The sequence below is a fragment of the Corvus hawaiiensis genome, chromosome 18 (genome assembly GCF_020740725.1).
Source record: "Corvus hawaiiensis isolate bCorHaw1 chromosome 18, bCorHaw1.pri.cur, whole genome shotgun sequence".
Lineage (NCBI taxonomy): Eukaryota > Metazoa > Chordata > Aves > Passeriformes > Corvidae > Corvus > Corvus hawaiiensis.
This window is the reverse complement of record NC_063230.1, coordinates 10,933,188-10,955,112: the sequence shown is the minus strand read 5'-3', so window position 1 is coordinate 10,955,112 and position 21,925 is coordinate 10,933,188. Positions and strand designations below refer to the sequence as shown.

Here is a 21,925-nt window from a genome sequence, read left to right as displayed (position 1 = left end):
TTAAAAAAAAAAAACCCAAAACAATTCCAAAATGCTCATTATGGTCCGTTATTCACTCTGTGTAATTCTGTGTTTAATAGATTTGTTCATTTACAAAAGGCTCCTCACCACGAAATACAAAGTGTTTTGATGTTTAAAGGTAAAAGCAGAATAATATCCCGATGAAACCCAAGGTGATTGTGCTCGGAAAAGAGGTACTGTATCCCTGAAAGCCTGTTCAAGCACTAAGTGCATTTACAAATCTCTGAGAATGTTTTTTTTTTATACTAAAATTGACCATTATATTCTACTGTGAGAAGTGCTGGCTGCACTATATTGTTTTAAAAACGAGAAAAAAAAGAAAAAAAAAAAAAAGGAAAAAAAAAAACCAACCAAAAAACAACACAAAACCTGCAAGCCGTGTGTCCGGATGGTGTTTTTCCCAAAGTAAAACCAGGATCTCGCTGGATGTGTGCTCTGGAGTCTCTTTGCTTTGCTGTGGCCTCCCCTGGGCTCCCCCCCAGAGCCAGGGACACCCCCCTGCTCCCGGAGATTTTTAGGGCACAGAGGAGCACCTATAAATAACCTGTTAACGATGCTGAGCCATTAATCCGGCCTGGCACCAGCCTCCACCTCACACCCAAGGGGTGGCATATGGGACAAATCCCTGGGATTAGGGCTGCGGCCTCACGTGCGCCCATGGGACGTCCGTCCCTCGCGGGGACGGGGCACCGTGTTCCCATCCCTGCTGCCACTCGTCACCCATGGCCAGTTTCCCTCTGGGTTTCCCCAGGGCAGGGGCATTCCTGGTGCCCAGGTGGGATGGGGGCTCCTAAATCCGACCCCTCTGCTGTGCCAGCAGCAGCAGTGAGTCAGTGGCACCGGGATAATGGTACTAAATCCCCAAATAGCTCCGGGCTGTGGATGCATCTCCCTGGCCTCTGTGTGCCATGGTGGGACATACGGTGTGTCCTTATCCCAGTCAGGGAGGGGACTCAGCGGGGCAGGGGCTCAGCTGCCCTCCTTGCATGGCTGAGAGGGTACAGGGATGGGATGGGAATGGGAATGGAATGGGATGGGATGGGATGGGATGGGATGGGATGGGATGGGATGGGATGGGATGGGATGGGAATGGGCACGGGATGAGGATGGGGGCAGGATGAGAATGAGGATGGGGATGGGATAAGGGTGGATGAGATGGGATAGGGATGGGGACAGGACAGGGAGGAAGATGGGAATGGGATGGGGACAAGGATGCGGATAAGATGAGATGGGATAAGAATAGGGAAGGGGATGTGGATGGGAACGGGGATGAGAACAGGATGGGGATGGGGGTGAGAGTGGGATAGGGATGGGATGGGATGGGATGGGATGGGATGGGATGGGATGGGATGGGATGGGATGGGATGGGATGGGATGGGATGGGATGGGATGCGATGCAATGGGATGCAATGGGATGCAATGGGATGCAATGGGATGCAATAGGGATGGGGACAAGGACAAGGGACGACGATGGGGACACAGCCACGTGCCCGGAGCTGCCCTGTGACCGTGGCTGCGGCCGGGGCTGGCGGCTTCGTTTGTCTGGTTTGCTCCCTCGCCGTATTTACGGCACGCCGGGAGGGGACCGCTCCGTCACCGGCAGCGAGCGGCGTGACAGCCCATCCAGGGAACAAAGAGAAATTGGGACAAAAGGGAATTTTCACAGAGGTTAACGTTACTGATGGGGCGGAGGGGAGGGGGGGGGTGTGCCACTGCCTGCCTGCGCGTTGAAATTAGTCCGTCTGGAGGAAGATCTTTGCTCAGATCTTTGTCATTACAAAGACGCCACATCAAAGGAATGTGAGGCTGGAGCGCGGCGGGGCTGCTGGCGAGTCCCTCTGTGCTGGCCAGCCCCTCCCTGAGGGCCCCCCTGCGCCAAAGGGGGGACTCGACAAAGGCTGGGGTGCACGGAGCTGTGCTGGGGGCTCCAGGAGAAACTTTGCTCCGTCAACGGTGCCCGTGGGAGGAGGATTCATTAGCGCTGCCTCCATCAGACTTCCCAGCTCGCCATAAATCAGGGCGAGCGGCGGCGAGCGACGGCGCGATCCATCTTGCAGGTCTCCAAGTCATTACATTTCATTAGGAGGTGTGCGGGGGTTTTATTATTTAGCAGGTTAATTCTCCCCTCAGATCGCTCCTCGCGAGGAGGATTTCGCTGGGCATGGGGAGGCTTCAGCTGTGGAATGCAAAATAAATGGGTCCCTCCTTGGTGGGCGCCTGCCTCCAGCCAGGGCCTGCTCTGCCAGCTCTGGTGGGTGCAGGCGAGCACGTGGGGACCCAAAATGTGCGCAGACACCGGTGGGAGATCGGGCAGGGACCCCTGAGGTTCATCCCAGCCACCACAATCCATCACCCTCCTATCCCATGGGGTACAGCACCCCATGAGCGCTGTGGGAACGCACCAAGGGAAATGATGCTGCTTCTGGCCTACAGAAATCTTCCTATTCAAATAATATTAATAATAATACCAATAATAATGCGAATTTCCAAGGAAGGTGTGCATGAGGCTGATATTAAACTTAGCGGCCGCCTTTGCTGTTTGGGAGCGAGGAGGAGAGACAGGCAGTATAAATTGCACGGCTGCAAGAGGACTTAAAAAAACCCATCTCTCATTTTGATTGATATTAGCTTCACAAATTAAGCTTTAGATTTATCTAAAAATAAATTTGCTTCCACGCTCCGCATTCTGGATGACAAGTGCTTTTCTCTTCCCTTTGTTGGGTTTGTCATCGCTGGCAGGGCGGCGCGGGGAGGGGCGGGAGGGGGCCGGGGCCGAGCACCCCATGTTCACCAGCCCCCAGGGTGCTCCCGTCACCACAGCTGAGGGTGAAACACCTCAGGGGTTGGTGGGGCAGGGGGTAAAAGGGCCAAGGTGGCAGAGGCATCCTGTGCCGTGGTGTTCCCGTCCCCACAGAGCCACCTCAGGGTGCAAAGTGATGATGCAGGGACTTGGTGGCAGCTGCCCTTCCCACACCCAAAATCCTTTTAAAGCCCACTCACATGTGGCCTCTTGGCTTTGGGGCACCAAGATTTGCACGGGAGGGGAGAAAATTGGTTTATATCTCATTTTACTGGAAAATCCCATCTCTGGTGCTGCAGTCGGGGGCAGCCACAGTGCTGAGCCTGACACCAGCACATTGGGTGACTGAGTTCTGTTCCAGGGCTCCCCGGCCAGGACTGGCCACTGTGGACCTGTGGATCTGTGGCCACCCAGCCAGGTGAAAGCCAAGTTTACTGTGTTCACCCAACAACCAGCCTAGAAGCAGAGCAGCTCAGCTCCTCATTCGATTATGAAGCAGGAGCCGCCACCTCCGCCTCTCCCAGGGAGTGATAATGAAACATATTCATCCCTCACCCTGGGGAAATAGTTAAACCACAATATGAGAGATGTATGTAAATCACATTTAAACGGAGATGGTGCCGTTAACGCTGACGGCGACTCATCAAGTTGGAAGATGAAGTGTCCCCTCTGCTGCTAAAGCATTTGCTGAGAGAGCTGGGCTGTCCCCAGGGCCCTGGCCAGGGTCTCTGTCAGTGTCACCGTGTCACCATGCCACTGGTGCCCACCCAAAGCGCTCCTTCACACTTGCACAACAGCCAGTTGTTAACGGAACGCTCACCACTGCAGCTGGCTGTGAGGATGAGGAGGAAAGGAGTTACAGAGATGGATGGGATGGGGTGAGGATGGGAATGGGACGGGGATCCATGGGGATGGGCTAGGGACGGGAAGGGATGGGATGCGGAGTACTGGTTTGCTCCCGGAGCCACCCCTGCGCTCGGGGTGCGGGGTCCGGCCGGTCCCGCACGGCGCGGTGTGTGCTGCCCTCCAGTGGGGCGGCCTCGCACTGCGACCGCGCACCGCATCCCTGTACCGCACCTGAGCATCGTAACCGGGAACCGCACCTGGGCCGCACATCCCTGTACCGCACCTGAGCATCGTAACCGGGAACCGCACCTGGGCCGCACATCCCTGTACCGCACCTGTACACCACGGCCATGCACCACTCAGCTCAGCATGATGGGTGACCATGCCCAAAGGCACGGCATGGCTTGGCATGGCACGGCACAGCCAGGAAGCAGCCAGCTCCTCCATCCCTCCCCGAGCCTACCGGCAGCGTGGCTCTCCCATCCGGAATCACTCAGTGCCGGGAGGAGGCGGCGGTGGCGGGTCAGTCTTTATTACTAAATAAATAGTCGTATAAATCTTGTGCAAAACTCTGTGGCAAAACCATCGGCCCTGGTGGGCGGCGGGGGCCGTGCTCCCCACCCCGGGCCGAGGCTCCTGGCACGGCACAGCCACGGCCCCGGCACAGCAAAGCGAAGCGGTGGCACTGGAGCTCGCCGGTGAGAGCCGAGACCACCGGCCCCGCCGGGGCAGGGCCAGGCCCCCCCACCCGGGCTGGACACCCGCCGGGACAGCGGCTGCCGGAGGGACAGAGGCTGCACGAATCCCTGAGGAGCAGACAAGCACCATCCAGCCCGGTCGCGATTCTGGAGCCGCTCCGGGGGCCCGGGCAGAGTCCATCAGCTGCCGGTGCTGCCGGGCTAGAGCGGGGAGTTTGGGGCATGGCCGTGCCGCCGCTCCCGCGGCTCCGCTGTGCCCACGGTCCCCAGGGGCACCACCACCTCCTCCGGCGGGCAGCTCTTGTTCAGCTCCACCACGCGGGGTACCACCGTCGACCACCGATCTGTAGAGAGGGTGGGAGGCTGGCAGAGCCGGGAGCCTGTGGCTGCTGCCTTGGCCTCCAGATCTGCTCCCGGGGCTCATCAGAGGCTGCAAGCAGCATCCTGAGGATGCTCCCTGCCTGCAGCACGGCGCTCACCTCTTCGCAGGCGGCCCATGGTGTGGGAGAAGCCGTAGTACTGGTACGTGTCGCTCTTGCCCGGGTCCTCACTGATGATGCCCAGATTCTGGTTCCAGTGGGACCAGTTCACCTCGTCCACCCTGTGGAGAAGGTCAGACCCGCAGGGGCTGCCTGGGAGCCAGGATGGGAGTTCTGGCACCCACCAGCAATGCCAGCTGCCTCCACATCAGTACAAAGCACCCAGCAAACGAGTGTGTGGTGCCAGCTCCCCAAAATGCTGCTGGCTGTGGCGGGAGAGGCTCAGCTGCTCCCCAGCCCCTGAGGGCGCCCACCTTTACCTGAAGCACCAGCGGCGGTCAGGGGTTCCGTCCGTGCCCTTCCCCACAGTGACCATCTCCCCCGAGCGGAAGGCTTTCCGCAGGAACACTGGGAAGGAGCGCTCGATGTCCAGGATGGTGGTGGCCCACTGCCAGGGACACCAGGGACTGCTTGAGCATGGAGGTACCTGGCCCACGGAGCTTGGGAGGCCTCGATGCTGCAGCGCCCCAGGCACAGGATGCCCCTGGGGCCCCTGTCCCACAGCCCCAAGGGTGGTACCTGCAGCTTCCAGATGTGCTTGCTCTCCTTGGAGACTTGGCCCACGGTCTCCCCCATGAGGGCGATGAGCATGTTGAGGAGGAGCACGAAGGTGAGGATGATGTAGGTGACGAGGAGGATGATGAAGACGCCGGGGTACTTGGCGCTCTCGAGCATCTCCAGGTCGCCCATGCCAATGGTGAGCTTGAAGAGGTCGAGCAGGAAGGTGCTGAAGGTCTGGCTGTCCCGGCAGGACGGGTAGGTGGGAACCGTGCAGTTGGACTTCTCGCTGCAGGACTTGCTGCTGGGACACGGGTTGAGGAGGGATACCAGGGCTGAGGGAGAAGGGACAGGGACAGCGAGTCCGCAGGGGCAACAGCAAGGACAGGATCCACAGTGGGTCCCAATGTGGCTCTGTTCTGGATGAGACCCTCTCCACTCCTGGAGGAGGCAATGGCTGTGCCCGTGGGCAGGTGGGATGGAGCCGGGGGTCTGCAGCCCCCTGCCCAACCATGCTGAGCCACAGGGCTTGTCCTTCCCCCAGCCAGGTGTTACCTGAGGCGTAGCCAATCATGAAGAGCAGGTAGACCAGGAGGAAGCGGAACAGGTCTTTGAAGAGGATCTGAAAGTGATGGAGAGCAGGGTGAGGTGTGCCGGACCATGGCATCATCACCAAGCTGTGCCACCAGCACGGCCGGGCTGGGAGCAGGGCAGTGGAACCCTTCACAAAGCCTGGAGGAACCTCTTTAGGCTACACTTCCACAGGAGGATCACCCCTGGAGAAGGACAAGACCCATGACCCCATCAGACCTTCTGGATCATGATGCTGTAGGTCCCCGTCAGCTTGAGCCCGCGGGTGAAGTACAGGGCGTTCATCCAGCCCAGGACCAGTGCAAAGACCATGACGGCCAGGTAGGCCTCGATGCCACCCAGGTACAGCCCCGCCGTGACAATCACCAGCACCGAGTAGATGAAGCTGGAGGAGAGTTGGGGTCAGACTCTGCACCCACAAGCCCGGGGGGTGCAGTGGCTTGTGGTGGCCCCGGGGCTTCCGCACGTACTAGAGCAGCTGGAAGGAGCCATCTATGAAGAAGGAGTTCACACCCGGGCACTTCTTCATGAACAGGTCTTTGATCTGTGGGAGAGAGGCAGAGGTTGGAGGGTCTGGGGTGGCAGGGTCCCCATGTCTGGGGCCACTGTGGAAGTAGTGGATGCCTCAGGACACAGGGACTGTCACCCCTGGGGACCCCAAGGGTTCAGTGGTCCCACGGGAGGACCCCCTGCCTTGCCACACTGACGTTTGTGCAGAAGAACAGGATTCCAGTGAGGAGGGTGATGATCTCCCCGGCCAGGCGCAGGTAGTCGGCGGTGCTGGTGTAGGGGTAGGGCGGCTGTGGGGAGAGGACAGAGCTGAGCTGCTCCCCCATCCCCTGGGACAGAGACCAGGCAGACCCCGCTGCGAGGCAGCACTGGCCCGTGGGGCTGGGCCAGCGTGGGGACTCACGGGGCCTTCCATGGGGCGGTAGTAGGCGACGAGGGTGAAGATGACCATGGCGCTGAGGTAGGACACCACGCTGATGTAGAAGGAGACAGCCCCAAACTTGCGCCACTTGTCCCGCAGCAGCTCATTGATGGGCTCCACGGCCAGCATCTCGTGGCGGTTCTGGTGGGACATGGGTGCTGACAGAGGGCACAGGGCCAGCCCGTCCCCTCCAGACCCCTCCCAGTCCCCCCAGCCCCTGCACACCTCGATCTTGCTGTTGTAGACGAGAATCTCCAGCACGGACACCTCCTCCCCACAAGTGTCCAGAGAGGAGAGGTCGTAGAGGGAGGAGTAGACGGGGCCGTACGCCCAGTCCTTGAATTTCCGGGAGAGGTGCCGGACATCCTCATCTGTGATCTCCCGCCGGATGATGTGCTGGAAAATCTGCCGGATGGATGGAGGACTGCTACCCCCAGACCTGGCCCCACCTGCTTGGGGCATCCTGCCCTTCTCCCACCCCACCCCGGGTGCATCCCTCAACCCACCCCAGTGGGCTCAGGATGCTCCCAGGTGCTCCTGGGGTGGTGCAAAGACACTGTCGCAGCCCCCAGGATGCTGCAGTTCTGCATTTTTGATGACCCTCCTGCCCACCCCACCAGAGGCCGAGGGCAGGTCAGGGGAGAGGATGGGCTGTGCGAGGGTCTGGAGTTAGTTAGGAAAGGGCCAGAATGCAAAGGGGCTTTAATTAGCCGGGTTAATAGGCTGCACATCCAGGTTTCCACCAGCATCTGCAGAGAGAAGCCGTGCAGGGACACGCACTGAGCGCGACAGGACTCAGCGGGGATGGCAGGGAGCCGTCCCCCAATACAGGGGGGTCACTGTACCCCGATCTTGCCGGTCTTGGCTGCCATCATGAGCGGCGAGAGGCCGTCGTTATTGAGCAGGGCCTCCAGGTTGGTGTCGGGGAAGAGCTTGGCGCACTTGACGAGGAGCAGGTCGTACATCTTGGTGACAAACTTGGTGTTCTCGCGGGTGTTGTCGGCGATGGCCACCAGGGCGTGCAGCACGGTGTTGCCGCGGGAGTCCTGGCGCCGCAGGTCCGCCTGCTTGTGCCCGTTCTCTGTCAGGTAGTGCACGATGTGCGGCTGGTTGGTGCAGGCGGCCAGCGAGAGGGGCAGCTCACCTGCGGGGACATCACCGGCGCTCCTGTCACCTCTTCCCCGCTGCGGGGGCACCTTGGGGTGCAGCCACCCGGGCTCCTTCCCTGCTCACCGAAGTAGAAGTAGCCGCCCTCGCTCTTGGGCTGGAAGAAGCGGCCGCGGGCCTGGGCATGGACGTCTGCTCCTTTCTCCACCAGCAGCTCCACATAGTGCTTGCAGCGGCGCTCGATGGCGATGTGCAGGGCTGTCTGGCCTGTGACACCACCGCCCGTCAGCCACCGCCTTGCCCCGCGACATCCCCCGAGTCCCAGCCTTCCCAGCTCCCCGAATCATCCCAGTGTTCCCCATGGCCAGGCGGGGCCAGCGGTGGCCCACGCCCCCCACCTCGGTAGTAGACATCCCTGAAGGGCGAGTTGATGAACTCCCGCATGTTTCCCGTCTTCTCGGCGATGTCCAGGAGGATGGGGATGGTGTCGTTCTTGCCCCCGCTCAGGTTCAGCAGGGCCTTGGGCAGGCAGGTCTTTCCCGTGGAGGGCTCTGCGAGTGGAAGGTGCTGAGGTGGGGCCAGGGTAAGCCCCCTCAGACCCCTGGCTTCCCATGCCAGAGCTGTGCATCCCCACTCCCACAGGAACACCGGGATCACCAGTGGTCACAGCGCAGCCCTGGCACCAGGGCAAGGAACACACCCAGGTCCTCACCTCGGAACTCCTCGTCCGTGAGGCGCTTCTTGTGGGTGAGCAGGAAGGACAGGAGCCCATCCAGGCCTGCCGGGGACCCCCGGGAGACGATGTCGAAGAGGATGGGTCTGTTGAAGACCTTGAGGACGGGGGGCGGGTCGGGAGCCGGTCCCTTTGGGGCCGGCGGCTGCTTCCTGCGGGAGAAACGCCAGCGCTGGGAACCGGAGCCGCTGCCTCGGTTTCCCACCTCTGCAATGAGCTTGAGGGTGCTCAGCCACTGGGGACAGGCACGTGGGGACACTTCCCGACTGGGGTCACCTGTGAGGCCGGGGCAGCCTCCCCACCCACAGCAGCCCAGTGCTCCCAGTGCCTCGCCAGCTCCACCCAGGTACCGCAGCGCTTTGGGCCCCCAGCTGTGCCCCTCGGGCTTGGTCACGCTCCGGCACCACGGGTGAAGCCGGACCGGTCGGAGCAGTCGGCAGCAGGGGGACGGACCGGGGACAACCGGTGCGCTCCGGGCACCGGGAATGGGGGCAGGACGGAGGGCGGCTGCCCCAGCCGGGGACTTCCAGTCTGAGGGCTCATGGGGCATCCTGGCCCCCTCCACCCACCTCCACGAGGGAACATCCCGCTCTCCTGAGCCGGTTGCACCCCTGGGTGGGGACCTGGCGGGGGGCCACGGTGGCCGCCCCAGGTGCCCGGCACAGAGGGGCATTGTGCGTCCGGCCGCGGGCTGCCCCCCCCGGCTCCGGTTTCCTGGCGGGGGCAGGGCGGAGGCCTCCTGAAAAGCCCTTTCATGCCGCAGCCAGACGGCCGCACCGGCCAGGGGAGCGGCCGGGCGCACAGAGCCTCTTTCATGGCTCCCGTAAGGGGGAAGGGGAGCGCGCTCCCGGCCCCGCGGCACCGGGGGCTGCGGACCCCCACCACGGCATGGCACAGCCCAGCGCTGCCACTGGCACTCACCGGGAGCTGCTCCCTGTGCGCGACACCTCTGCCCACAGCACCCCGTAGTGCCACTCGAAGGTCTGCCCACGTCCCCAGCTGCTGAACATCCCCCTCCCCACCCCCCGCCGCACCGGGGCCGCGGGGGTCCCGTACTCACTCCCCGACCCTCCTGCGCCAGCGCTTGTTCTCGCTGGGGTGGTGTCGGTAGGTGCCGTAGTCGAAGAGGGAGTCCATGGGGGCTTTCTTGGGCGCGGGGACCACGGGGGACTCGTAGATGGTGGCCTCCAGCAGCTCCATGGGCTTCGGGGCGCCTTTCCGAAAGGCCCCGTGGAATTTCATGCGGAGGTTTTGCTTTCCATCCCCAGCTCCGGGGGGACCCCGGGCTGCCTCGGCGGGGCTCGGGGTGTCCTCGCTCTCGAACAGGTTGGCCAGAGAGGAGAGCGGGAAGGAGTCGTTCTGGAGGGTGCCGTCCTCCCCTGCGCCCTCCCCGGCTTCGCGCGGGGCGTCTTCGGTGTCTGCCATGGTCCCTGCACGGAGAACGGACGGGCACGACTGGCCTGCCTGGGTGGCTGTGACCCCCGGCTCCTTCCACAAGACCAAGAGATCTGGCAGAGGAAAACTCAGTGTCACCCGCAAAAGACCCTCCCCATCCTCTCCCCGGGGCACCGAGCCCCGCGGCGGGACGGGTCCCACACCGACCCTGGCAGCGGTCGGGGCCGGCGGGATCCCCTGTAGCTCCGAGTCTCCCGGTCGGCCCTGCCTTGTCCCGGCTCTCTCGGCACCCACCTACCCGCTGCGGGGACCCCTCACGTCTGCGGGGGCCCCTCCGGCTGCGGCGCTGCCGTGCTGGGCGAGGGCGAGCCCGGCCTCGCTGCGGTCAGCCCGGGGTGCAGCCCAGGACAGGGCACAGAGCAGACCCTGTGCACTCCGATCAGCCGCCCAAGGAAAGAAAACATTCCTTGGGATACTCCCCACATCCAAGGAAGCGTCCAGGGAAGCGCGCCCAGAGGCAGCAGGAGCTGCCACCGCAGCAGGGCTGGGAGCGGGGCCAGGGCTGTTCCTGATGCTCCACAACCCAGGGGGGGGTCGGTGGGACCCGGATCTGGGCACCGGGAGGGGACGGGTGCGGCGCGGGGGGGCAGGAGCAGCGGCTGGGACAAGAAATTACGGGTTTAGGTTGCCCGGAGGGACGTGGAGATGAACGAGAGACGTGCTATCAGTGCGGCCAGCAGAGACTGTACCCTGTCGGCGTGTCCTGCCCACCACGCCGCTCCGGACATGGACAGGTGACTGATCCCGGGCACTCCCCCAGCCCCGTTTTCCACGAAAACCCTCCGGCGAAACCCAGCAGCGTTAGGGCTCAGCGCAGCTCCCGCCTGCAGGGAGCTCAGCCCTCCCGGGACAGAAAAAGCAGCGGAAAACCTGTCATTTTGTGCTGGGCTGCAGCTCTGTGCGACAAGCCACAATGGCAGGCTGGGCCCTGTCGGGAGGGCAGCCCAGCCGGGGAAAGGGCTCGAAAGAGGCAGCCAGGTCCTGGCAGCCACGCGGTGCTCCTGTGGGCACGGGGGGTGAGGGTGGCAAACAGCCCCGAAACCCTGCAGCGACAGGGAGGGGGTTCAGGCAGCGGCCCCTTCTCCCTGCTGCCCTGGGGGATGATCAGCGGGGCTGGTGCAGCCTTGGAGGGCACCAAGTGAGGACGGTGCAGCCGTGGGGTACACTCAGTGGGGACAGCGCGACCCTGGGGGACAGTACAGCCCTGGGGGACACACAGCAGGGATGGTGCAGCCTCAGGGGATGCCCAGAAAGGACAGTGCAGCCCTGGGGGACACAGAGCTGACAGTTTCTCCTCTTTGCTGACTTTCTTGCCATCTCCATCTCTGCAAGAAATTCCACAAGCACCTGCCAAAGCCCACAGGTCCCACATCCTGACCCCGTGCAAACAGGGGCCCTCCCATGGCCGGTTTGACCTTGGACAACGGAGAAGAGGGAATTGCCCAAGCAGACCGATGCTGCGGGCTGGGAATGGGAATGGAGCACCTGACCTGTCCAAACTGTGCTGGGACCTAGGAAAGTGCGGCTTTAGGGAAAACCCGGACACGGCACGGGCTGTCACACACCTGCTGTCACTGGCTGTGGCTGGAGCTTGTGTGGGAAGTGAGGGACTCAGGGCTGGTGCCGTCAGCCCGGGCGCTGCCAGGAAAGGTGCTGTCACAGGGGTTTGATTTGGCCCGTTAGTTATTTGCGTTTGGATTTTTCAGACTTCTTCACCTCATGGAATAACTGAGTCAAGGCACAGCTCTCGCATCCAACACAAACCCCACCTGTGCTCCCACCTCTTCCCAGTTTCCCAACAAGGTACCTCCCAGTTGGACCAGTGTCCCCAGTCAGTCCCCGCTCCAGCCCATCATGGGAGTACGGATGCTGTCACCGACACCGGGATGTGCGGGGACATCTATGGGTGAGCAGCAGGGAGGCTGTCCCATGACATTAAAGGGTGATCTGGTGGGAGTGAATCACTGAAACCACAGCGGGTTCTTGTCGGAAATGCTCATCTGGAGTGATGCAGCTGCTTCCCCAAATCATCCTCACCGCTGAGGCCGTGCTCATCTCGGGAAGAGCCAGGAGCTCGGTGTGGGCAGCACGGGGGGTTCAGAGCTGGTGGGAGCCCCCTCCTATCAAAGATCCCCCTGGGAACCCACCTGGCAGCTCAATCTCAGAGTCTGAGTCCCTAAACTGTCCGGACAGCTCAGGACCCATAAGGGTGCACCTGGCCCTGCCCAGCTCAGCCCTCGGCCCCGGCCTCACCTGGGGTCTCCATCCTGCCCAGGTCTCCGTGTGCTGCCCGGCGAGCTCCATCCTGCCCCAGTTTCCACGTCCCCCACCGGAGGCTCCATCCAGCCCCGGTCCCCGCGTCCCGGCCCGTCTCACTCCCGGTCGTGCCCCCCCCGTTGCCCGCTGCCCCGGCTCCGTACCGCGAAAGGTCCCGTGGAAAGTCCCGTAGGCTCCGGCGCCGCCGAGTCGCCCGGGGCCGGTCCCCAGAGCGGCCCCTCCCCGCCCCGGCCCCGGCTCCAGCACGGAGGCGGCACCGGGACCCGCCCTCGGGATCGGCCCCCGCCCGGCCCCCCCGCCCCCGCGGCCCCCGGGCAATTCCTCGGGAACACCCGCTACAAAACAGCCCACCAGGAACAGCCCCAAAATACCCTCCAAAAAATAAACCCCCAGCAACAACGTCTCTGACAGAGCCCTCCCAAGGGACAGCTCTGAAAACTCTCCCAAAAACCAGCCGCCCCAGGACACAGCTCCAAAACAGCCTCCCAGGAATAGCTCCAAAACACCCTCCTCGAAAGCCTCCTGAAAACAGCTCCCTTAGGAAAAAAACCCAAATCTCCCTACTGAAAACAGCCCTGCCAGAAACAGCCCTAAAACACCTTCCCTAAAACAGTCTCCCCAAACACCGTTCCTGACACAGCCCCCATGAACAGCCCCAAATGAGGCTCCCAGGCCACGGGTACTGTCAGTTTTTATTAATTGCTGCTCCCGGGGCTCGGGAGGCGAGGGGGGCTCGTAAGGCACCGCAAACACCACGGGGACAGTCCCTGGTTTCCGAATCCCGGCAGAGGGGCTCGCTCTCACGCCGGCACCGGAGGAGTTGGGGTCACCTGGGAAAGTCATCAGCTCCTCCAGCATGGGCATCATTCTGGACAACCCAGTGCCAATCAACACGAGGTGCCTGTTGGTGGGTTCCAGGCACGGTCTGAGTGCCACTTCATTCATCAGCAGGACACTTCATTCCCTGCCCCACTGAAGACAGGAATCCGAGAGTTGGGACTAGAAACACTTGCTTTTCCTCTTGGGAAATCCGAGGGTGACACCCACAATTGTTTTATTGCCGTGTTCTTGATAGAAAGTTAATTGCTATTATTTTTTGGTTAGAAAAGACGTTATCCACTGCAGATCCAGACAGGAATCGAAGTCACCGGAGAGCTGGGAGCTGCCCCAGCTGCCTCAGTGATGAAGACACAGGTAACACCCATCACACGTTATTTAATCTGTGCCAGTCCTGTGCCAGCTTTAGGCTTTGTAGCTCAGCTCAGCGTTCATCTTCGTGTACATCTCATAAATTGCATCCAGGATTGGAGTGACCCTTGTGAGAAACTGATGGATTTTTTCTATGCTTTCCTCTTCTTTGACTTCTTTACCCTTCTCCAAGGCCTTCAGCAAATCGGATTTGTAGGGGAGAGCGTAGACTGAGCCCTATAAAACAGGGAGAGGGAGTTTGACTCCCACAAACCCAACAGAGACCATGGGTTGGGGTGTCCTATTCACCAACACTGTGGGGTCTCCAGACACTTGTCAGTGCACAGGAACAGCCTTAGGGATGATGGTTGGATGCTTGGAGAGGGAGGGAATGCTCACCGTGAAGAGCTTCTGCAGCATCCAGCCGTGGTATTTCTTCAGCGCGATCTCGTAAGCCTTCATGGCGTTCACTCGGATGAGATTCGGATGCTCCTCATCCCTCTCGCCATCGGAGATGCTCTGCAGCAACACCAGAATGAATTTCAGACCCCTGGGAGAAGAGCAGAGATGTTTGGCTCAGGGAAGGGAGTGCTGCTTCCCAGCTTCCAGCCTAGTGTGTCCAAGCATCCCAAAAACCAACAGTTCCAGCAGCGCATCCCCCTCGCAGAGGGTGCCTGTCCCTGTGTGTGCATCCAGGGAAGAGAGAGGGAAGGGCTGGATGGAGCCCTCGGGGGCAGGACATAGGGCCCAGGAAAGGATAGAACCTCCATGTGAAGGTTTGAGGGCTGAGCTGGGCAGGGCCAGGTGTGGCCCCATGGATCCTCCAGGCACTGCAGGGTCCTGGCCCGTCCAGACAATTTGTGGGCTCACGCTCTGAGGTTGAATTTCTGTGTGCATTCCCGGGGGAGATTTGGGGAGGGGGTTCCCTGTGCTCCCCAAACACAGCACTCCACACTGCCCAGCCCCAGCCCACACAGCCTCCAGCTGGCGTTCTCCAGCTTCCCACATGCCGGGACACAGCCAGAGCAGCTCCCGACGCTGTGAGTCACCTTTTCAACCACATCAGCGCCAGCGTCGCGCCCGTCTTGGGCCAGGCCGAGCCATGCAGCTCCTTCTCCACCTCCAGGATGTTCTGCAGTGTTTTGAACTTGGCAGGGTTGGAGTCATAAACCGCCCGGATTTTCTGAGGGCAGAGAAGGGGGTTGGCTCCCAGGAGCAGGGAAGCACAGTGGCTGCTAACGGGGCTTTGGGCAGGAGTCCCAGGAATAAACATGTGACCCGATGAGCCACCGCTGAGCCCAAAGTCCCCGTGGGAAGAAAAGCCTTTTGAAACACCTTCAGTCCCACAGCATCTCTCCCCAGGGATTCTCCCCTCTGAGCCCTCCTAAGTCCCTTCCTACCCTGATATTTCCAGTCAGGTCTGCTTTGACTGGCGAGTAGACGATGGGAGTCCCCAGGCAATCTGTGGAGAAAGGAAGGGAGGACACTTAGTCATTGGTGACACAGGGGACACCACAGACATCCCATAACTTCAAGCACAGCCTGGGCACTGAGACACGCCAGCGAGACTAGAAAAGGATCTCTGAGCTTCGTAGATGGATGTTGGCTCTTGGGACAGCCCTGCCACCTACTACGACCCCACCTCCAATCCCCCAGGCTCCGGGACACAGCCCTGGCAGAAGGTCCTGGAACAGCCTGACAGGCACCGGACACTGCCCGTCCGCAGGCAGGCAGCCCCATGTCCTGCGCTTCCGGGGCTGCCACCGAGCCGCCACACAATAGCTGACATTGTGGAGGGCAGCGAGCACACTGTGACACGAGGGCGGCCACGCCGACACCCACCCATGTCCCGACACGGGGTGGGATCCATGGGTGGGATGGCAGCTCCTGCCCCGAGCCATGCCTTTGGATGGGGTGTTCCAGGGGACGACAGGACGCTTCCCAAAGGAGCTGCTCGGCGGGTTTGACAGGATCGTGATGCAACCCTGGCCCTGGCAGAGCAGCCAAGCCCGGCGTGAGCCCTGGATCAGGCAGGAGGGTCACCACCCAAAACTGGGGAAGGGGCACCCCGCAGCGGCTGAGCCCGCAGCAGGCCTGGTCCCAGTCCTCATCTCCCAGCCCCGGCCACCCCGGTCTCACCGAAGAACGGCGGCAGGTGCGCCACGGCCTCCAGGAAGGGCAAAGTCTCGATCTGCTTATCAGCCGGCAGCGGCTTGAACTCGTGTTCCAGCAGCAGCGCCATGACCGGCGCAAGTCCCCCGTCTCTCCCCCTCACCGCTCCCCGGCTGAGGGGGCTCTGAGGGCAGCGGGGGCCGACCCGGCAGCGCGCCCACGCCACGCTCCGCCCCCCGCCGCTCCGGCCAATGGCTGCGCACCGCCCAAAAGGGCGGTGCGCAGCCATTGGTCGGAGCGGCGGGGGGCGGGACTTGCTGCCCGAGGAAGCCACGCCCCCACCGCCCCCTCAGACTCGGGGCCTGGCCGTACCGAGGAGCTCGATCTGCCCCGGCCGCGTTCCGAGCGTCAGTGGGGCCGGCGTTAATTATTCACGGCGATAAATATTTTATAGGGAACAGATGGAAAACAAACCTCAACGCGCGGGAGTGATGAAACACCTCAGTGAGGGGTTGGGTGGGAAAATGACACCGAGCGGGGACACGGAGAGGTGAAGAAGGGGTGGGAGCGGAGGGAGGCTCAGCCCGTGCGCTGCGTGGGGAGCGGATTTGCCGGTGACAGGGCCCCAAATATGGTGTTTTTACCGGTTATTCTGGAAAAACAGGTCGTGGGGCGATAGCGATCTGTGGCTGGCAGGGAGGGTGCGGATACAAGGCCAGTGCGGGGAGCTGTGGGTCACTGGCGGTGGCATCTGCTGGCGCTGCCGGCTGCTGCCGCCTCCCTCCCCGCTGCTAGACTCCCGTGGTGCCCGGACCCCCTCTCGGGATGCTTGAAGTCCGTCCCGCGGTGGCAGGAGCCAATTCTGTGGTGCCCGCGGTGCCCTGAGCCCACCCCAAGGTGCTCGCAGCCCGTCCTGGGATGTTCAGAGCTCACTTCGGGATGCCCCGCAGCCCCTCCGGCGGTGCCCGGCCATTCCCGGGTCACGCAGCGGCCGGTCCGGTTGGGTTCGCTGCAGGCGGCGCCGCGCTGGTGCCTTGCCAAGGCGGGCAGAAACAGAAACCTTTAACCCCTGAAATATTTGCAGCGCCATAAACCCCGCGCGGTGCTGCGCGCTCCGAGCTGGCACAGCGGCACCGTGTCCTGCGAGCCGGGCCGGGTCGGAGCGAACAGATCCCCCGCCGCCGCTCCATCTCCCCGTCCCTCCGTGCTCGCCTCCGTGTCTCCCCGCCTCCCTCCGTCGGTCCCCGCCTCCCTCCGTGTTCGCGGAGCCCGTCTCGCCGTGTCCCTCGGCGGGAACCGTCGCGGCCGGGCGCGTTGCGGGCGCATTGCGATGTCGCTGTGGCTGCGCTGGGGCCGCGGCCCGGAGCGCAGGGCGGCCGAGCGGCGGGAGCTGGAGGCGCGCAGCCGGCAGCAGTGGGAGAGCACCAGCCGCGCCTTCGCCCGCGCCGCCGCCTGCTGCTCCCTGCAGGCGCGGTGGAGCGAGCCCCGCGTCCCTCCGCCCAGGTACGGCCGCGGTCCGGTGGGGTCCCGGGGCGCTGCCGGGGTCCCCCTGACCGCCGGTGTGTGCGGCAGCGCGGCGGCGGCGCGGAAGGACGCGGAGGAGAAGGCGGCGCGGCTGCAGCGGCGGCGGGAGCGGCTGCAGCGGCTGCTGGGCGAGGAGCAGGAGGCGCTGGCGGCGGAGCTGCGGGAGCGGCGGCGGGGCGGGATGCGGAGTCAGGAGCTGCGGGACGGCCCCGGAGAGTGCAGGACAAAGGTGAGGGAGCGGCCCGGCCGTGCTCGTCCCGCATTCCGGGGCACGTCCCGTGAAGGGCCGCTCCCGTGCTTCACCTGTGCCAGCGGGACTTGCTGGGGGCTCCCCAGGAGTTGCCAGCACTTGGTGCCCTGAATCCTTGTCAGACTTGGCGGGGTTTGGGATACCGAGCTCTCGCGTATCCTGACCTCACCCGGCTCTGTGTTCCCAGTTTGCTGAGCCGCTGCTGCACGAGCACTGGAACAAAAACGCGGAGCTCCGAGAGGTGATACTGCTTTCTCTTTAGTCCCCGCTGCCTTGTATTTATTAAACCTGTTTTTAACTTGGAAGTCATCGTATCTCTACTGCTGCCACTCATCTTGCATCACAGCAACAACCCCAAGTTTTGATAAACAAAAAGCAAAGAAGTGAAAGGGTTTGAGTTTAAATAGTTTTAAGAAGCTCCCTCAAAGCTGTATTTTTAAAAGTCAGAAATCTGTTCAGACTCTGAGCAGATTTTCAGTGCTCACAATGTAAATATCTCAGGTGCATAAAATATAAATAATAGAAAAAATATAAATTTTAATATCTCAGCTATACCTGGCATGCTGTGGCGCTTCCTCATTCTTTATTCCACTCATGTGCTGCTCCAGTGCTGCAGCCCTGTGTCACTGTCACTGTGGTGTTTCCCATGTGACAATAACCCTCAGCTCAGGACCTGGTGGGCACCTCGGACACTCAGACAAACCCACCTCTGCAGAGGCAGATCCTGCTGGGATTTCAGGGCCAGGTGGTGTTCCGGAGAGTCTGGAAGATCCTGGGGGACAGAACCTCTGGCACTGATGGCCCTACTGCATCTGTTGTATCTCCAGGTGGAGTCAGAGCTGCACAGGAAGCACGTGAGAGAGGCTTGGGGTGATCAGCTAACACAAAAAACCAAGGTATGGGGGGTAGCCCTGGTGTTCTGGTCCCTGGGAGGACTCTGAAACACATGTGCAGGTGGAGATGTGACATTTGTGCCACAGGAGCTGCTGCTGGGAAGGGCACTGTTAACAAAGCCATCCATCTTGCTGGGGTCTGCTCTGTGGATTTTCTGAGCCAGAAGCTGTTTCTTTGTGTCAGGCTAACCTGAGATGCTGTTTTCTTTGGGCTGGGAAAGGAAGAGGTGACTGAACTCAAAGAGAAGAAACGTTATGAAAACGAGTACGAAACGGCACGAGGGGAAGCGCCGGAGAGAATGAGACAAGAGGAGGAGAAGCGTCAGCTGGAGGAGAAGCAGCAAGCGGAGACGTTGCTTCAGCAGATAGAAGAACTGAAATTACAGGAGACAAAGGTAATGTTGACTTTCTCCTCATTTGAGAATTCATTGCTTCACTTGGAAATACAGCAAGGCTGACCTGACCTCTTCTCTCCGTGTTTGCACTGCAGGGAGCAGCACAGGGTACAAACTCTGGTCAAGCATGCTCTGTGGGATGCTGTAGCTCTCTGATGTACTCTCTCTTGGCGCTTGTTTTGTCCTTTTTAGGCAACAAAGCTGAAAAAGGAACAAGAGAATTTATTAAAGCAGCAGTGGGAGCTGGAGAACTTGGAAGAAGAAAGGAAACAAATGGAAGAGCACCGGAGGAAGAAAGAGCTGGGGTAGGACACCAAGTGGAGCTTGTTTTGAATAGAATCTGTTCCTGTGTCCACAGCAGTACTTGGGGCACAAGGAGATATTCCACGTAGCAGTGGTAGGATGTAAATATTTGGGTTTTGGTGGACTTGCCCACAGCAGCCAAGGAGCAGAGGCACTGGTGCTGTTACTGGTGCTTTTTGTTCCTGGTAGCAGGTTCCTCATTGTCACACATGTACCTCCCTGAGTGCTGCTGTACAATGACGTGGTGCTTTAGAGTCAATGTGATATTGGCTTTTTTTTTTTTCTTTTTTTTCTTCCTTCAGTCGCTTTTTGAGGCATCAGTGTGATGTCCAGTTAAGGAGACGAGCGCAGCAGATACAGGAGGAGCTGGTAAGAGATTCATTTATACTTTATAGATGCTGTGGGGTGAAAAAACTTGTTGTGTGTTTTGTGTCTGCCTCTGATTCCTACAGATCAGGAGGCCTCTTCCAGCTTGTGCACAGGAGCACAAAGCTCACAGGGAAGCAGCGGATGGAGCATCTTGCTGAGCACACCCTTGACACTGTCACCAGTAATGCCCAGAGGAGCCCTGCACACAGGCTGCAAGGCTGGTAGATAGTTAATCTCGTGGTTTTTCTCCAGGAGACAGACAGGCAAATCTTATCAGCCCTCCTGGAGAAAGAAGATGAGGATCAGCGCCGGCAGATTGCGCAGCAGGAACAGGCGGTGGCAGACGTGGCCTGGATGAAGAGGGTCATCGAGGAACAGCTCCAGCTGGAAAAGGAGAGGGAAGCAGAGCTCGAGACTATCTTTAGGTGAGTCTGCCCACCTCTGAACTTCACCTGAAGAGTCCATGTGTGCTGTATGTTCTGGGTCAGAGGGTCACTGAGAGGCAGAGGTGGGGTGGACACACCAACTGGCAGGGAACAAACCTGAAGAGAAACCTGAGTATGCCTCGAAAGCACAGGATAGCTCATCTGTGCCTGTGGAGTATACAGGGCTTTTAACCTCAGACATAATTCTTCCTCTCTCCTTTAGGGAAGAAGCTAAAAAAATGTGGGAGAAGAGAGAAGAAGAATGGGAAAGAGAGAAGAAGGCTAGAGATCGCCTGATGAATGAGGTGATGATGACCTCTGTTGTTGATGTGTCTCCCTTGGCTCAATGATACCATCATTCCACTTGTCACCTACCACTGTCTTGAGAGTCAGAGCCTTCCACAGCAGAGTGGAAGGAATTTTTCTGCTTGTCTGGTGTGTTTTCTGGGAACTGTTTAACCATCTTCTCCCTCCATCCCCTCCCTTCGCACAGGTCCTTGCAGGCAGACAGCGGCAGATCCAAGAGAAGATGGAGTTAAACAGACGGGCCCAAGAAGAGTCCATAAAGTATCGAGAGCAGCTGATCAAAGAACTCGAGGAGGCAAAGAAGGAAGGGACTCGTCGGGAGAAGGAGCAGGAGGAGGAACTGCAGAGAGCCCGCAGGAGGGAGCTGCAGGCACAGGTAGGCTGAGCTCCCCAATACACACCCGGCTGGTGAGGCCGCCCCATCTCACCCGATTTCCTGTGCACAGGGGACAGAGTGCAGCTCGAGAGAGGAGGAGGAAGAGCAGGAGGGATGGGCCCGGCAGCACCGCGAGCAGGGCTGGCACAGCAGGGTAAGGTCACACCTGGGTCACTCTGACACAGAGGTTGTCCTGGCACAGGGGCCACCCCGACAGACGAGTCCATTACCAAGGGTGACAGCATCAGTGTCTCTGATCTGCACTTTGGTTGTCACAGTGCCAGAGCACAACACTGGGCTGTTCCTTCCCCTCATAGAGCTCTACAGTTCTCTCTTTTGCTGATATTGATATATTAGGCCCTATCTTTTAAAGAATTTTTGAGGCAGATGTGTTGCTAATGCCTCAAATGTTGCTCAGTGCTGAAAGGGATTTATTGGCTCTGTTAACGCAGTCAGTACAGTGCAACTCCCCTGCTCAGTGTCTATGGTGTCTGTCCTGCTTTGCCTGGCTCTAAAATCGAATTTGAGTAACCCTACCTAAAGCCCCTGCCCAGCACATCACCTCCTGTGCATGCTGAACAGCCAGAGCCCATAAACCAGTGCTGGTCTTTGTTTTGACCCCATTAGTTCTACAGTTACCCAAGAGCAGCTTGGACTTGAGGAACGAGCACGAGATGCAGCTCCAGACTACAGAAAGAAAACTCTGAAGGCTCAAGGAACTCTTGAAGTAATGGTGCCTCTGGAATAGCCTACAGTGAGACCAAGACTTGACTCTCTGAAAACATTTAGCTGTGGCCCAGCTGAAGAAGAGCAAATTTCTACTATCTTCAAGAATGTGGAAGTGTAAGCACCTTCAGAGAAGTGAACTGCTTCACTTTGCATTCTGGAGTTGTGCACACGTGAGGCAACCCAGCAAACAAAAGGCCCCTGTGGACCTGAGCCGTGAGAGAATCAGTGCCTCCCCAGGAACAGGAGCTGTGAAACACCATGGGCTGTGTCAGACTCCCACCTTGGAGAATCAGGCTTTGCCCGGGTGCCCACTGGACTTTGAGGATTTAATTCATAATGCACACTGCGAAGCAGTCAGATCATGTGTGCTGTGGCAGCAGTGCTTGTCCAGTTCCTCTCCAGAAGGTGCTGGAGACTTCATTAAATGTTGTTTTTCACTTGTTTCATAAATAATGAATAATTGAAACCTGAACAAGGATTTGGTTTTTTTTACGTGAGCAGACTATGCAACAGGAGGAGATTGAGTTGATTATTGTACTTCATTCCTTGCTGTTACCAT

General features: G+C 60.0%; 3 protein-coding genes across 7 annotated transcripts; 1 reads left to right on the top strand and 2 right to left on the bottom strand.

The window, feature by feature from the left end:
• Positions 1 to 4,178: 4,178 nt before the first annotated feature.
• TRPV4 (transient receptor potential cation channel subfamily V member 4) lies at positions 4,179 to 12,692 on the bottom strand. Of its 4 annotated transcripts, none has more exons than XM_048323274.1 (16): positions 12,640 to 12,692; positions 9,825 to 10,272; positions 8,744 to 8,916; positions 8,430 to 8,582; positions 8,158 to 8,298; positions 7,770 to 8,068; positions 7,150 to 7,329; positions 6,907 to 7,065; positions 6,701 to 6,793; positions 6,464 to 6,537; positions 6,213 to 6,378; positions 5,958 to 6,024; positions 5,424 to 5,737; positions 5,165 to 5,292; positions 4,845 to 4,966; positions 4,179 to 4,709 (listed from the first exon to the last, which is right to left on the bottom strand). In XM_048323274.1, the coding sequence occupies exons 2-16, from the start codon at positions 10,187 to 10,189 to the stop codon at positions 4,567 to 4,569; spliced, it is 2,577 nt and encodes an 858-aa protein (XP_048179231.1). In that variant the 5' UTR covers positions 10,190 to 10,272; positions 12,640 to 12,692; the 3' UTR covers positions 4,179 to 4,566. The 4 variants fall into 4 exon arrangements, with proteins under 4 accessions (XP_048179231.1, XP_048179232.1, XP_048179230.1 ...); XM_048323275.1 differs by lacking the exon at positions 12,640 to 12,692 and adding an exon at positions 10,458 to 10,538; XM_048323273.1 differs by lacking the exons at positions 9,825 to 10,272; positions 12,640 to 12,692 and having other exon boundaries at positions 8,744 to 9,742.
• Positions 12,693 to 13,170: 478 nt separating this feature from the next.
• On the bottom strand, positions 13,171 to 16,014 carry LOC125335218 (glycolipid transfer protein). The gene is made up of 5 exons (XM_048322656.1): positions 15,824 to 16,014; positions 15,085 to 15,146; positions 14,734 to 14,867; positions 14,084 to 14,234; positions 13,171 to 13,921 (listed from the first exon to the last, which is right to left on the bottom strand). Exons 1-5 carry the CDS (start codon positions 15,924 to 15,926, stop codon positions 13,739 to 13,741), a joined length of 633 nt encoding a protein of 210 aa, XP_048178613.1. The 5' UTR covers positions 15,927 to 16,014; the 3' UTR covers positions 13,171 to 13,738.
• A 405-nt stretch (positions 16,015 to 16,419) lies between these two features.
• On the top strand, positions 16,420 to 21,838 carry LOC125335217 (trichoplein keratin filament binding). Of its 2 annotated transcripts, XM_048322654.1 has the most exons (11): positions 16,421 to 17,549; positions 17,758 to 17,811; positions 18,398 to 18,466; positions 18,685 to 18,858; positions 19,051 to 19,163; positions 19,464 to 19,530; positions 19,783 to 19,955; positions 20,179 to 20,260; positions 20,449 to 20,637; positions 20,708 to 20,791; positions 21,265 to 21,838. In XM_048322654.1, the coding sequence occupies exons 1-11, from the start codon at positions 17,127 to 17,129 to the stop codon at positions 21,295 to 21,297; spliced, it is 1,461 nt and encodes a 486-aa protein (XP_048178611.1). In that variant the 5' UTR covers positions 16,421 to 17,126; the 3' UTR covers positions 21,298 to 21,838. The 2 variants fall into 2 exon arrangements, with proteins under 2 accessions (XP_048178612.1, XP_048178611.1); XM_048322655.1 differs by lacking the exon at positions 17,758 to 17,811 and having other exon boundaries at positions 16,420 to 17,549.
• The last annotated feature ends 87 nt before the right edge of the window (positions 21,839 to 21,925 follow it).

Bases quoted from the DNA above. Each gene is read 5' to 3' on its own strand.
- TRPV4 (XM_048323273.1), bottom strand. From the start codon at position 9,437: ATGCCCCTCTGTGCCGGGCACCTGGGGCGGCCACCGTGGCCCCCCGCC. The intron at 8,583-8,743 runs GTGAGGACCTGG...TTCCACTCGCAG, and splicing joins CACGGACGAGGAGTTCCGAG to AGCCCTCCACGGGAAAGACC. The intron at 8,069-8,157 runs GTGAGCAGGGAA...ATGTCCCCGCAG, and splicing joins GGGCGGCTACTTCTACTTCG to GTGAGCTGCCCCTCTCGCTG.
- LOC125335218 (XM_048322656.1), bottom strand. From the start codon at position 15,926: ATGGCGCTGCTGCTGGAACACGAGTTCAAGCCGCTGCCGGCTGATAAG. The intron at 14,868-15,084 runs GTAGGAAGGGAC...CTCTGCCCTCAG, and splicing joins ACCTGACTGGAAATATCAGG to AAAATCCGGGCGGTTTATGA. The intron at 14,235-14,733 runs GTGACTCACAGC...CTCTTCTCCCAG, and splicing joins GCGCTGATGTGGTTGAAAAG to GGGTCTGAAATTCATTCTGG.
- LOC125335217 (XM_048322654.1), top strand. From the start codon at position 17,127: ATGTCGCTGTGGCTGCGCTGGGGCCGCGGCCCGGAGCGCAGGGCGGCC. The intron at 17,812-18,397 runs GTGATACTGCTT...TTGTATCTCCAG, and splicing joins AAAACGCGGAGCTCCGAGAG to GTGGAGTCAGAGCTGCACAG. The intron at 19,956-20,178 runs GTGAGTCTGCCC...TCTCTCCTTTAG, and splicing joins GAGCTCGAGACTATCTTTAG to GGAAGAAGCTAAAAAAATGT.